Consider the following 15,196-nt stretch of genomic DNA (forward strand, 5'->3'; position numbering starts at 1 on the left):
TGGAAATTTATGAAACTAATAACACCCCCCCCCCCCCCCCAAAATAGCCTCATTGCACATGCAAAACGCGTGTGATGAGACTAGTATGAATTATGTGACAACTATATATTACCACAAGGGCAAGACTTAAGTACAATACTTAGGTGTTGTTTCTTATATTCCCTTTTTAAGATTCTTCTATGTGAATTTTTTCTCATGGGATAAAAGTTTATTTTTTAGTTTAATAGCCACATGACTGAATCTTAAAAGAAGAATCTAAGGAATAACACCTAAACTACTGTACCTAAATTTTGTCCATTACCACAATAATTTTCCCTCAGACGTAGGAAACATTCAAATTTGAAAATTTCAAAGTGATAGGTTTAGTCTTTTGTTTTTGTTTTTGATACATAGATAGTTAAGAGTGAGAGATTTGAATACTTGATATCTCTATTGGAAACGTTAGGAAGTGTAAAATTGTGAGATTTCAAAAGTTTATATGGCACAATATGATGAGCTTAGCCAAAAGTCAAATAATTTCATAAAGAGTATAGATTATTCTATAACTCTCGTGTGTCATTCTTCTTCAGTAAGGAGAATTCTGCATAGTAAAGAATAATTGGAAAATCTTAAAGAGGCAATCTTATTTTGACTGTTTGACTTTCTACAATTATCCAAATTAATTAGATTTGAATTTTTATGTTGTTTGTTTTGATGAAAACCTTAAGTGAACATAGTTTTTCGCATTTTTGGTATTTGATGGTATTAAAAAAAAATGAGTCAATAAAAAATTATTTATGGTTAACAGAAAACACTATTAAAAGCATGGTTTCTTTTTTAGAGGTTATTTTTCGCTAAAATATTTCAGAAAACAACTTTATCTCACATTAAGCTACATAATCGAAGTCAAAAAATAGTTTTCCAACTCATTTTTAAAGTTGCTACTAAAAATAGGAAAATATGCCTGATTGGTAGGAGGATTTTTGTTTTTTTTTTTTTTTTTTGTTTTCAAAATAGTATAACAACAATTTTCAAAAAATTGAACTTGAAACTAATTTTCAAATAATAATTTTTATTTTATACGTGTTTGGCCCCCATTTTAAGAACAATTTTCAAAATACTAAAAACAAAAAATAATTTTTTGGGAGACCATTTCTATTTTTGAGATTAAAAAATATATATTTACAAAAAAGTAATGTGTAGAATCTATAAATTACTTTTTTTATAGATAATGATTAAAGAATAGAGCTCAACATGTCTTTTTTTTTTTTTTTTAAATGATAAGTTTCAAATTTGAAGGGTAGGAATTCTTTTTGTGACAAAAATAAACTCTCTAATTTAAGAGATAAAAGAGTTTGGACAAATATGTGGAGTCTACTGTTTTCAATTTATTTACAACTATATTATTAAAAACATTTTTTGTATCCTAAAAACACCCCTTTAGCCGATTTCAAAATCTTATTCGAAACCAGAAAAATAGGATACAGTTTTTTGAAAATTGGATATAGAAAATATTAATCAAACAATAAATTCAAATACTTTTTTAAAAAATGACTCATTTTTTAGAAAACAATAATGTCGAAATGACAACGAGTGCGAGAGAACTAAGAAGATGAGTATGGAGACTACCTTAAGAAGTTGAGTAGTTTGTCTCCATTATAGCTTTTCACATCTAGGGAAAGGGTCTCTTCCCATAATTATTTCTCCTATTACAATGGAAAGAACTCAGAAGATGAGCATGGAGACTGCCTTAAGGGTGATTTTCTTTGTGGTGTTTCTTGGGTGGCTCATAATTTGGGTTTTATTACCAACAAAGATATACGAAAACTCATGGAATGATAAGCTAAAAACCAAGCTCAATTCAACATATTTTGGAGATCAAGGTTGCCTTTATTTCTCTGGTTTGTTTCCTTATTTATTTATTTATTTCTGTTAGAACTTTGCTAAACTTTGCATCATTGTACAGGGCCAAATCTACTGCTTTTTACTTTTCCCATAATGTTCATAGCAGCTTTGGGCTGTGTTTATCTCCATATTCAGCAGAAATCAAAGAATTTTAACTCCAAAAGGTTACATTTTATATATATATATATATATATATATATATATATATATATATTTAAATTTCCAATTTCTTAAGCAAAATGTGAATGTTTTTCTATTCATATAACTCATATGGAGTAACACAAGTACTGGCATATTATTGTAGTGTTGTAAATAGCCGTCGTTTGGCCTTTTGGAGACGTCCACTGCTTGTGATGGCTCCTCTAGGAATTGTTACAGCAACAGAGCTTGCCTTTGCAGCCATGTTCATTGCACTCTTAATCTGGTCCCTATACAATTACTTATATGTCAGCTTCATTCACCTCGATATGCAGAAAGCAGACGAGAAAGTGTATGTCAGCTTCACTCTTCTTAATGTACATTCTTTGTACACATCGCCATTTCACATATTAAATGCAGATATCAACGGTAAAATTATGAACATTGTGTGTATGTAGTGTATATCAATAAATGTGAGAGAACAATTACCATTTCTTATATTAATCTGCCTTAAGCCACCATTTTAAGATAATAAGTCTATTGTGATTGCCTGGCAGGTGGCAAGCAAAAATTCGAAGTGTGGCAATGAGGCTCGCTTATGTAGGAAACATATGCTGGGCATTTCTCTTCTTTCCTGTGAGTCGAGGGTCTTCAATTTTGCCTCTTGTTGGGCTCACATCGGAGTCTAGCATCATGTACCATACCTGGCTTGGTCATCTTTCAATGATTTTATTTGCTGCTCATACTATAGGTTGCATTTTGTATCGGGCCGTGACTAACCAAATGTCTGAGGTAATTAAGTCACTTTTAAAGCATTTAATTTTATTGTGCCATGTCTTTGATTGTTTTTTTTATTTATAAGATAATACATGAGATCTCCTTATCTATTGTGCACTTAGAATTCATTGCCTCTTTGTGTTTGGAAGAGAGTTATGTTGTCCTTCTTGTCTGACATAAAGAACATAATAACTTATAGAAATTAAAAAAAAAAAAAATCTAAAAGTATTAATATAATAATTTGTTCCTCTCCATGAAATTAATTTGTGATATATACGTAATAAACTCCAAAATTTAATTTTTTTTGTTTTCAAGTTAAACTTTAAAATTCAAGTGTATTTATATGTTCACAATTTAATTTTAAAAATTTTACAATTCACTTCAGTTATAGTAACCAAAATATCAAAATTCACTTGAGTTGTACTTGAGGTGAATTTAACTACTAAAATCTTTTTATGTGAATCGTACATAAATACAATTTTGAAATGTATCTATTTTATTATTCAAATTAAATATTCAAAATCTAAAAGTATATTCGGTGCTCCATTTTAAATGAAGTGACACATTGAGCATGCATACATGTGTGAGTCAATGCGACTACTCTTGCTATGAATTTAAGTATGGGGTTTCGACAATAATACAGGTTTTTGAATGGAGGAGAGATGGGGTGCCAAATCTAGCTGGTGATATTGCACTTGTATTTGCAATGGCAATGTGGGCGACAAGCTCTACTCGCATAAGGCGAAAGATGTTTGAGGTTTTCTTCTATACCCACCATCTCTATGCACTATATATCCTCTTCTATATACTGCATGTTGGCGCTGCCTACTCCTGCATGATTTTGCCTGGGATATACCTCTTCCTTGTCGATCGGTTCTTGAGATTCCTACAGTCCAGACAAAGGGCTAGATTAGTCTCGGCACGTATTCTACCTTGTGACACTGTTGAACTGAACTTCTCCAAGAGCCCAGGTATAAATCAACAATCAATGATTTACTTGAATAGCGGGCTTTGTTCAGAAACAACTTTTCCACATTTAACTTGCAATTTTGCCTCTCAGGGTTGATTTATAATCCCACAAGCATATTGTTTGTAAACGTGCCTAGCATTTCCAAGCTTCAGTGGCACCCTATTACAATTACTTCTAATTGTAATATTGAGCCAGATATTCTTAGCATTATCATCAAACGCGAAGGAAGTTGGTCTCATAAGCTTTACCAAGAACTTTCTTCTTTTGCCGTGGATCATCTCAATGTTTCTGTTGAAGGACCTTATGGTCCTACTTCGTCTCATTTTTTGAGGTCAGTTTAACTATGAAAGACTTCCCTAGCTAGCTGCTATTTTTTTTGGCAAGAGACTTCAGGCTATCTACTACAGTGCTACAAAGAATTTTACTTGTAGAAAATGCTAAACCTATTATAAATTTTACTAATTTATATGACAGTGAAAATGATTAGTAAATTTTTAAAACATAATAAACTAATATCAAAATTATTTTATTTTTTATAATTAATGATACATCAATTTGTAAAGGTTACGTTGTAAAATTCATTATTTGTTTGGTGCTAGGCATGAGTCGTTGGTGTTGGTGAGTGGAGGTAGTGGCATTACTCCTTTTATCTCCATAATTCGTGAGATCATTTTCCAAAGCCAAAGTGAAGAATTAGATGTTCCGCCAGTTCTCCTAATTTGTGCATTCAAGAAATTTGCAGATCTCACCATGCTAGATCTCTTACTTCCCAACTCTGACTCACACACAGAGATTTCCAAAATAAAATTGAAAATAGAAGCCTACGTGACCAGAGAGAATGAGCAATCTTTTACAGATTCCCAAAAGCACATCCAAACCATTTGGTTCAAGTCACACCCATCTGATTCACCTATTTCTGCAGCTTTAGGCACAAACAACTGGTTATGGCTTGGTGCAATTATCTCTTCATCATTTGTCATGTTCCTTCTCATTTTAGGCATGGTCAATCGTTACTACATTCTTCCAATTGAACAAAAAAACAACGAGACTTACCATTTCACCTTGACAGCTTTTTGGAACATATTTTTGGTTTGTACCTGCATTTTTATAGCTTCTAGTGCAATCTTTCTTTGGTGCAAGAAAAAAAATGCCAAGGAATTGGAGGGAGTCCTATACCTGCAAGTTCCAACATCACCAACTTCATCAGGGTCTCGATTTTATGTTGCGGATAGGGAGCTTGAAAGCCTTCCCCATCAGTCCCTTGCTCAAGCCACCAAGGTGCATTTTGGTGGAAGGCCTGATCTTAAGAGTAAGTTACCACCACCACACTCAAAATATGAAAGTAAATGCACAACCTTTTGATTAAGAGTGACACTAGATATAATACACATTTTACTACATATGATTTATAAATTTATGTCACCAATAACCAAAAAGTGCATAATCCAATCATTTACTTATTAAATAGTGTTTATTACAAAATCAACTGAAATTATGACTTAAAGTCACGATTTTAATTGTTAAAAAAAAAAAAAAAAAATTATGTGTAACAGCTTTATCCCTTATCTATTTATGTTATATATTGAAGTGACTCAAATTATGCATGCATATTTATTATCATATCTATAGTAAGTTGATAGTAACGATAGCAATTTTCCCATGATTTTCGTGCCATTGTAGAAATTCTGCCTGAGTGCGAAGGATCAGATATCGGAGTCTTAGTTTGTGGCCCAAGGATTATGCGACATGAGGTTGCCAAAATTTGTTCAGGGTTGGCAAATAATAATTTGCACTTTGAGTCCATCAGCTTTAATTGGTGATGCATTCGGAAGGTCATTATGTCTGATAGCATTGCAGAAAGTTCACTTTTAGTATAGGGAATGCGATTTTGGAGTCTTTAAGGCCGTAGCTAAAGATTTTTTTTAATTTTTTTTTTTACAAGATAGAAATTTTACTCTAGCCTAATCTAAGTATATATGTGTGTAAAACTCTCTCCTAGAGATTTGAAACCTGACCCTTACTCCTCCACATCCCACAAACACTTATACTTGTGAAGTAACCATCGCACCAATAGTATACGATGGTGTAGCTAAAGAAATTAATGTGTGGCATTTGTAAATATTTATTCACCCTATTTGGTGGATAATGAGATAATACTTAATAGTTATAAATTTTGGGCCACCAACTTCTTCACAGATTTTTTTTCACACCTTTGCTTGTATTTATGTGCCGTGGTGGGCTTGGAGTGAGACAAACAAACCAAAAAAAAACACAACAGAGAGAGCATATTTATTATATTTTATTTATTTATTAGCTAGGGTTTTTTCACATGAATAATAATCATTTTTGTATTAAAAAAAAAATTTTCAAAGCTGAAACTCCGGTCATGAATAGAAAGATCTTTAGTAGTTACGTGGAACTAATACATAAATTTCTACTATTTGTGGACTTTTTCAAAGGCGAAGACCAGCTCGCAACTATAATAACCCTCTTTATGGTTCTTTCTAGCAGCTTGTATGAGTAGATGCAACAACTTCAACCGAATCACTGGATCTTTAGAAACTTCAATTTGATATCAAAATGACGCTTTGAGAGATCTTGATTAACCCAAACCCTAGGTGTACAATGCACGACTTTCCAAAAATCTGAAGTAATGTGCTTTATGGCTCATTTTATACCTTAGCTTAATTAGAATCCAAAAAAACACTCTAGATGCACTGACGACTAATTGAGCTGAAACAAAATTGTTACACATTTATTTTTATATTCTCAATCACATGTGTGATTAAATTTTCTTTTGCCTTTGATGGATTTTGTTTTAGCCGTTTCAAAGCAACTAAACATGAGGAAAAATACATATTTCAAACCCCCTTTTAATAATAATAATAATAATAATAATAATAGAGTACTCCAAATAAATTATACACACACATATATATATATATATATATATATATCATCATCATATAAATGTAAACATATAAATTTCCTTTACATGAGTAATTAGTTTACCATAAAAAATAAATGGAAATAATTTTCCATAAAAAATGGAAATAAAAGTTGTTACCCATTAATACATGGTAATTAATTTATAGTGATATAATAAATTTTGGTGACATGGAAGGTTAAATGAAGAGAATATTATTTCCTTCTCAAAGAATGTACCATGTGACAATAAAACCTTAGCTAATGTGTGTGATGTGTGTGTACACTTTAAGTTCTTTTTGAAATATTTTATAATAAATTTTCTTTATGAATAAGTTTGTAAGGTTGAATTTATTCAACCATCTAATTGGCTTTATTCCGTGCCAAATTTGCTTGTAATTCAGCATTTAGTAACCCTGTATCTAGGTGGGTTTGTTGTAAGGGTAGTGAGTGAGACAGAGTGAAGATTGCTCAAGAGTGTGCAAGAAAACAGAGTGTCGCGGCTGGGACTCGCGGGTGGACTCGCGGCTGCAAGCCGCCAGAAGCTGCACACGTGCCAAGCATGCTGGAAGATGAACAGTCATGCTAGCTGGAGCACTACAGGACAACTGGCCATACGGTTATCTCGTGACTGGATCTCGCGACTTGGTCAAGCCGCGAGCCACCCCTGTTTTGCTAAAACCTGACGTTTCACATTCCTCTCCACTCCAGTATAAATACCCCTTTAACCCACGATTGAAAGAGAGCTTCCAGAGAGAATTTTGAGAGAGAAACCCTAAAGAAAAATCAGATTGTTTCACCCACAATCTATACCTTAGAGTCTCTTCAAATTCCCTTACTCTCTTCCTCTCCATTGTCAAATCCTTGAGAGGCATTATACCAAACCTGGTTCTCACCATCATCATCTCTGTGAGACAGTCGTTTGGAGTTCTGGGAAGCAGTTAGGAAGGAGCCAATATTCATTGGTTGATGCTACGGTCTAGTAGCGGAATCCGGGAAGCTAGAAAAGAAAAAGGTTCGGCGCAACCTCGTTGGAGCAAGAAGCTTGGAGGGCTTAGGTGCACTGGGTAGATTAGGCTTGGAGGGTCTATTGCTGTCCTTGTATCCCAACTGTATTTTCTAGTGGATTGATTACCGCTTGGAGGGCAGCGGAGAGGTTTTTCGCCGAGGACTTCGGTTTCCTCTTCGATAACACATCGCGTGTTGTCTTTGTGTTTGCATCTTCCTTCCTCTCTATCTTTGCCTTTATATTATCTGCTGTGGATTTTATTTTGTTATGGCTTAGATAGTTTATAACCAATTTCATATTATAGCATATGTTAAGTTTCCGCACACTAGTTGTTTGACATATTGCTTGTGTTGGTTAAGTTGGAATTTGGGGGTCTAAACGTTCAAAAGTGTTTTTGTACACGTTTTTTGAACTTTCAAAGTTGATGTCGCAGAAGCTTGAAGAAAGCATACACGATACTCTTTTTGATGGACAGAAACTAAACTGTTTGTTTCTAGGTAGTAAACCTCGAATCCACAAGGAGTTCCTTGAATCCACAATATGATAAATTGGAATCCACCAGAGAAATAATTTGACAAAAAGTCTATATTTTATTAATAACAATTTGAAAATTGAATTGCCTTTGGAAGCTACAATGCGTTTAAATAGTAAAAACAAAACCTAGGGCAACTAGAAACTCTAAGGCAACCGCGAAAGCATATAAAACCTTAATTTGACTAAAAAAAAATTTAAAAGCGCTTAAAAAGAATGAAATAAATAACCTAAACCTAAAACAACAAAAAGTACATAAAAATACTAAATTTTAATAATTACAAATATTAAATATTAAATCGTGTCCTACATCAGACCCCTCTACTTAAAACAAACTCATCCTCGAGTTAATGGTCGAAATCTGAAATCTTCCGCTCCAAATAGATAAATACTTTGAATGCTTTCATAACTTGATCCGGTTTTAAAACTTGAATTCTTCATAAAGTGTAGCATGAAATTTATTCTCATCTACCTTCAATTTATTTGCAACATCAATCAACAAAGGGTTGATAATAAAATTAAAATTTTCTACTCCAATAAAATCAACATATTGTGTAGTCATCTTCAACAAATCAACCGGAACCTAGGGATTGTGGGTGATGAACTCATCCTCATATTTAACCTCAATTGGATCTTCCACAATATTCTCAGTAATTACAATCTCTTGACCTCTGTCATTATCCACAATCAACTCAACCTTTTTTTCTTTGACATCTTCATCAAACTTTTGACAAGTGGTATCTTTAATCTTTAAATCAATAACTTGTTGCAAGTCTTAATCTTTTTTAACCACTTCAAAATTTTCTTTAGAAATAGGCTATTTTTTTTTCAACCCTCAAATCCTTTCCTTTACTTGACACATGGACTTGACTGTGATAATTTTGGTTTTGTGGTTGACCTTTCATGTTTTGAACATATTACTTTTCATATGGATATACAAATTTATAATCAACACTTGTATAATCTAGTATATCATACTAGTCATTAGGAAATCATAAATCAATTAATACATTTTTCATTCTTTGTCAAGAGCAGATTGGATGCTTACCTCATCACTTTCTATTGATTTGAATGTCTTCCCACCATTTATCTGCTTCATTGTCCAATTTATTAGATGCAAGCCGCACTTTTCTTCATCACAAATCTTCTAAATATTAAAATACTCTTCCAAATCAAGAAGCCAGTCAATAAAATCCAACTTACACATATCTCCATCAAAGAGTGCAATTTTCTTGTTAGGAGTGCGTCTTTGAATATATTGATCATTGTTGTTGTAAGATGATTTTCTAGCAAGAAGAGCAACAATCATTTGCTGAATTTCACCTATAATTTGCTGTGTCTCTTCACGAAATTGGTGGAATGCAGCCCTAGTGTGAACTGCATCTTCAACTTCGTTGTTGTAGTTGTGGTGGTTATTGGTACGCTGGTTAGCCATCATACCAGTGTAAGTCAAGGCTATGATACCAACTGATGTCGCGGAAGATTGAAGAAAGCACACACGATACTCTCTTTGATGGACAGAAACTAAACTATTAGTTTCTAGGTAGTAAACCTTAAATCCACGAGGGGTTCCTTGAATCCACAAGATGATAAACTGGAATTCACTAGAAAAAAGTTTGAGAAAAAATTAGCAATTTTATTAATAACAATCTGATCACTGAATTTCCTTTGAAGGCTACAATGCGTTTTAATAGTAAAAAGAAAACTTAGGGCAACTAGAAACTCTAAGGCAACTATGAAAGTATATAAAACCCTAATTTGACTAAACAACATTAAAAATATCTAAAAAGAAGGAAATAAATAACCTAAACTTAAAATAACAAAAATTACATAAAAACTATAAAATTAAATATTTACAAAATTTAAATATTAAACGGTGTCCTACATCACAAGTTCTAACACTCATTAAGTATTATAATATTTAACTTAGGGAATTTAATTCAACTATGATTTCACTAGAAAATAGAAAAAGTAAAATTTGTATACTACATATATATATATAAATATATATATATATATATATATATATATATATATATATAACACTAAGAATATAAACCCATCATTTCTGTAAATTGACAAATATTTAATTGTTTTTTAAGACTTATGCAAAAAAAAAAAAAAAAAAAACTATATATTCTTGATTGTATATTATTAATTTTTTAGGTAAAAAATAGAAATTCTAGTCTAACCTAATATAAGTGTATATGTGTATGAAACTCCTTTACAGAGACTTGAACCCTAACCCTTGGCCCCCTATCCCGCAAGAGTGCAATAAATATATAACTAGTTCACCACTACGAGATAATTCATACATGGAAATAAATGTATTAACCCTATAAATACTCTTTTTAATGACATAACACAAATTTAAGCTATCATAGCCTTGGCACGCTCGCGCACCCGCGCGCACTCACACAAACACACACACACACACACACATATATATATATATATATATATTTATAAGTCAGCACTTCAAAATCTGAATATATTGTTTAGTGAAATGATAAATATTTAATTCTTTCAATAAATTAAATGAAAAAGTTTAGATATTAATTATTTTTCTAATGAACAATTTACATGTGCTACTAAATTTACTTTTTCCTTTTGATGATTTTTGTTTCAATCATTACCAAACTGATGAAGTGCAAATCGTCAGTCTTGTAAGTTCGTCCAGATGAAGCTGGGTCATCGTCACTGTCTCTGCAAATGTGAAACAATGGCTCCCTTAAGATGGTCACCAATGTGGTGCCTGCCACCATGCCTCCGATGCCAAAGTCAGTATATCGAAGTTTTTAGAGAAGAATAAGAAATGATTGAATATCAAAGTGTCTATGAATACTTTTGAGTGAGTCTATGTACCTAGTTTGTCTCTGATCAGTGTGTGTATATACAAATTCATGGTTCCTAGCCGTTGGGGCCTTAATTGTGGCTTTAGTGCCCTTTTTGTAACACCTCAGGGCGCATGAATATGGGTTTTGATGAGGCTCCAACGGTCTACCAACTGTTTAGTAATTGTCCGAGCTATTTAATGCTTTTATTAATGACTTGCCTGTGTTCATCCGTGTTCAACCAAGGTGGACGAGTATATTTGATGAGGCCGTTAGGGAGGAAGGTTTTGTCAGTCCCATCAGCTGCCCCCTAAGTTCCGTAATCGTTGTTGTGTGTCAAGACGATCATCGGAAGATGAAAGGTTCTATGACCAGACATGGCTCTTGGGGTTTCATTCCACATTTAATGCGTAGTGGCAGCATCACACGCATTGTGGCCACGTGGCGTGTTTTGACCAGTGGAGTTAATGCCCCAATTATGTGACCCTTGGGTTTCCCGCTGAATTTCAGTTTTTTGTGCCTAGTTTTTAAACTTCCTCTCTTTACTCTTTCCCTTTCACTTTTTCCAACTTTCAATCATTGCTTTGTGCTTCTTCTTCTCCAATCTGTTCTTACGATTTTCTTCAAGCTTTTCGCATTTTGTGGTTGTTCCCTTTGAGGTATGTTCATCTTCTCTTTTTTTGTTTTTGCTCTTCTATGGCATAGATAGGTTGTGCTCAGTTTCTAATTTTTTATTTTGCTCTTCTTCTTCTTCTTCTTTTTTCTTTTTTTTCTTTTTTGTTTTGGGGCTTTTAGGATTATTTTCTTCCTCTGTTTTCTGGGTTTCTATGCTTGGTAGCACTGAAGTTAGGGTAGCTTGCCCCTTAATCTTATTCCTTTTTATGCGTTTAGGGGCCTCTTTTGGTGTTTCCCATGCCTTTCTCCCTTTAATTGAAGATTTTGTCTTTGAGGGTAGCAGTTTAAGTGTTGCATTGGTTGATTTCATCCCCTTGCTTTGTCAGTCAATTGATTGGTTCGAGGGTTTAGTGAGTGAGCGGGGGGCAATGTCTGAGGTAAGATCGAGTGAACTTGAGACTGGGTTGTCGTCTAGTTTCAATTTGGTGGAAGGGGAAGAAGACACCGCGGTCTCCGTTCCTTGAGAGGTCAGGGCTTTCCACGCCTTTGAGGAGGCGTGCAGTTTAGATGATGAGACACTTTCTAGGTTTAGAGATAGATTTCAATTCCCTAAAAGGGTTAGGGTTCGTCTTCCTCAAAGGGAGGACCGAGCTTGCCACTTCTCGCCCGGGGAGGTATGCTTCTACAAGGCTGCTTTCCTGTGTGGGCTTAGGTTCCCTATCCACCCATTCATCATGGAGCTCCTAGGCCGCTTCGACATTGCTCCTGGGCAACTTATGCCCAATTCATGGATAATAGTGGTCAACTATATGGAAATATGGCTAGCTGCCACTGAAGGGGATATGATTAAGGTGGACGAGCTAGTTTATTTATATCATCTAAAGGAGTCTAAAGAGCATGGGTACTATGAACTGGTGCCTTGGGAGAAGAGGACTAGGATCATCAGGGACCTGCCCTCGTCATTCAGATATTGGAAATCCCGCTTCTTTTTTGTGTCCAGGGATGACTGGGAGACTCCTTCTGACGAGGTATAGGGTGATCTCCCTAGGTTGCTCCGTCAGTAGAGAACCCTAAGTCTAGGTGCGTCATTATTTCTTCCAGCATTTTGTTCTTCATTTGTTCTTGTTCATTCTGTTGTTGCTAACTCTTTTGTTCATTGTCTCGTGCAGTTAAGAGACAGCCCAAGCTTAAGAGTAGGTATAAGCAACGTGTTGAGGCTGCCATAGAGTAGGCAAAGTCAATTAACGATTTCAACGATTTGGTCAATCCTCGCATGTTGGCTTTGTATTGCCTTAGTCTGGAGCCCTCTACTTACGTCTTGCGCACTATCGAGAGAGAAGAGAAGAAAAGTAAGTATTTCATTTAGTTCGTCATTGCTTCTGTCTTTTTTTTTTTTTACAAGTGTTTTCTTTTTGCAGGAATAACGACTAAGTTTAACTAGGACTTGTATGCAAAAATGAGATCGAAGAAGGACGAGCCACTGTCCAATCTCAAGAAGAGGACAATGCACGTTGTAAGGAAGGGGCCCCTCGTCACTCCAGCTGTCCCTGGTACTAAGACGATGAGGACAGCTTCTCCGGCCATTTCGGTTGAGGAGATCGTACTCCCATCTCAAAGAAACCACGCTTGGCCGTCAAAGGAAAGGAGAAGGCTGATTCCTGTCCGTCCAGTGTTTGGGACGATGTTGGGCTCGCGGTGGAAAGGCACATGAGGTCATCACTACTGAGGACTTGAAGGTTTTCTCTGGTATGCCTTCCAACGAGGTTGTGGCTCGTCATATCCACAAGCTCGTTTAGGTAATATACTTGTGCAATTTCAGCCTTTTTTTTTAATTTATTGTCCTGAATGGTTCAATTTTCTTTTCAGGTGCTAGGGAAGGGTCTTCATATCACCTCGGAGTATCTCACTCAGGAAGTAAAGGTTGCGTCTGTGATGTCCAGGATGGAGGTTTTAGAGGAAGAGAACTCCCAACTGAAGAAAGACCTAATTGTCGCCATGGACGAGGCCAACACCATCAAGGAAAAGGCCAAGACCTTGAGTGACGACCTCAGAGTCGAGCGGCAGCTAACACTAGAAAAGGACGAGCAACTTCTGGCTGCCAAGGAGAAACTCAAGACTATTGCTGCCAAGGCTGTTGAGGCTTTCCAGCAGACTGAGGAGTACAACACAGTGCTCTTCAATTGGTATTATAAAGGTTTTAAGCTCCTGAGGAGGTACTTCGCCAAGCACCCCATCGGAGTGGATTTAGAGAATTTGGATCTGGAAGAGGAGGATAAAGAGATGGCAGCTGACGAAGCCTCCCAATCCACGGCTCCTGAGGCTGATGCTCTTGAAAGTGCTCCTGCTGGTGGTGACACTGCTGCCGACACCTGAACCTGTTACTTTTGTAATATCTCTTTTTTTTTTTTAGGTGCCCAGTGTGTTTTGGGCTTTTTAATTCTATTTTGAGAACAATATTTTTATTCTAATTTGAGAACAATCTTGCCTAGTGTTTATGGGCTCTTAATTATAATGATGACATAATGCTGGTTGCTCGTTGTCTTTGGGCTTTTACTTATGTTTGTAACTCTATACTTACTTGTTTATATTCTTGTCTCTGTTTGCTTTATTTCTTTGGTTGTTTATTTTGCATTGTTGTGACTTTTTTAGTGTCTGTTGTGACTCATAGTCGATGGAGTCCTGCTACATCGATAACTTGCATTCGTTGAGATGGGATTCTGTTACTTAGTTAATTCTTTGCATTCTTTGGCTTCATCAGTAACTTACGTCTGTTTAAGCGGAGTCTTGTTACTTGGCCAATTTTTAGTGACTTACACCCATTTAAGGGATTTTTTCATTCTTTGGCTTTGTTAGTAACTTACATTCGTCTACGCAAAATCTTGTTACTTGGCCAATTTTTTGTGACTTACACCCATTTAAGGGATTTTGTCATTCTTTGGCTTCGTCAGTAACTTACATCCATCTAAGCGGAATCTTGTTACTTGGCCAATTTTTTTGTGACTTACACCCATTTAAGGGATTTTGTCATTCTTTGGCTTCGTTAGTAACTTACGTCCGTCTAGGCGAAGTCTTGTTACTTGGCCAATTTTTAGTGACTTACACCCATTTAAGGGATTTTTTCATTCTTTGGCTTCGTTAGTAACTTACATTCATCTAGGCAGAATCTTGTTACTTGGCCAATTTTTTGTGACTTACACCCATTTAAGGGATTTTGTCATTCTTTGGCTTCATCAGTAACTTACATCCGTCTGAGCGGAATCTTGTTACTTGGCCAATTTTTTGTGACTTACACCCATATAAGGGATTTTGTCATTCTTTGGTTTCGTCAGTAACTTACATCTGTCTAGGCAGAATCTTGTTACTTGGCCAATTTTTTGTGACTTACACTCATTTAAGGGATTTTGTCATTCTTTGGCTTCGTTAGTAACTTACATCCATCTATGCAGAATCTTATTACTTGGTCAATTTTTTGGCTTTTAAGCTGCTAGGTTTGCTTGCATTAAGTCATTGGTT

General features: G+C 35.1%; 1 protein-coding gene across 1 annotated transcript; it reads left to right on the forward strand.

The window, feature by feature from the left end:
- Window positions 1–1,693: 1,693 nt before the first annotated feature.
- LOC126700741 (ferric reduction oxidase 4-like) lies at window positions 1,694–5,589 on the forward strand. The gene is made up of 8 exons (XM_050398933.1): window positions 1,694–1,862; window positions 1,946–2,048; window positions 2,201–2,374; window positions 2,580–2,814; window positions 3,443–3,770; window positions 3,860–4,100; window positions 4,369–5,078; window positions 5,450–5,589. The coding sequence occupies exons 1-8, from the start codon at window positions 1,694–1,696 to the stop codon at window positions 5,587–5,589; spliced, it is 2,100 nt and encodes a 699-aa protein (XP_050254890.1).
- Window positions 5,590–15,196: the final 9,607 nt, after the last annotated feature.

Source organism: Quercus robur, chromosome 9, assembly GCF_932294415.1.
Source record: "Quercus robur chromosome 9, dhQueRobu3.1, whole genome shotgun sequence".
Taxonomy (NCBI): Eukaryota; Viridiplantae; Streptophyta; class Magnoliopsida; order Fagales; family Fagaceae; genus Quercus; species Quercus robur.

Bases quoted from the DNA above. Each gene is read 5' to 3' on its own strand.
- LOC126700741 (XM_050398933.1), top strand. From the start codon at position 1,694: ATGGAAAGAACTCAGAAGATGAGCATGGAGACTGCCTTAAGGGTGATT. The intron at 2,375-2,579 runs GTATGTCAGCTT...ATTGCCTGGCAG, and splicing joins CAGAAAGCAGACGAGAAAGT to GTGGCAAGCAAAAATTCGAA. The intron at 3,771-3,859 runs GTATAAATCAAC...TTTGCCTCTCAG, and splicing joins GAACTTCTCCAAGAGCCCAG to GGTTGATTTATAATCCCACA.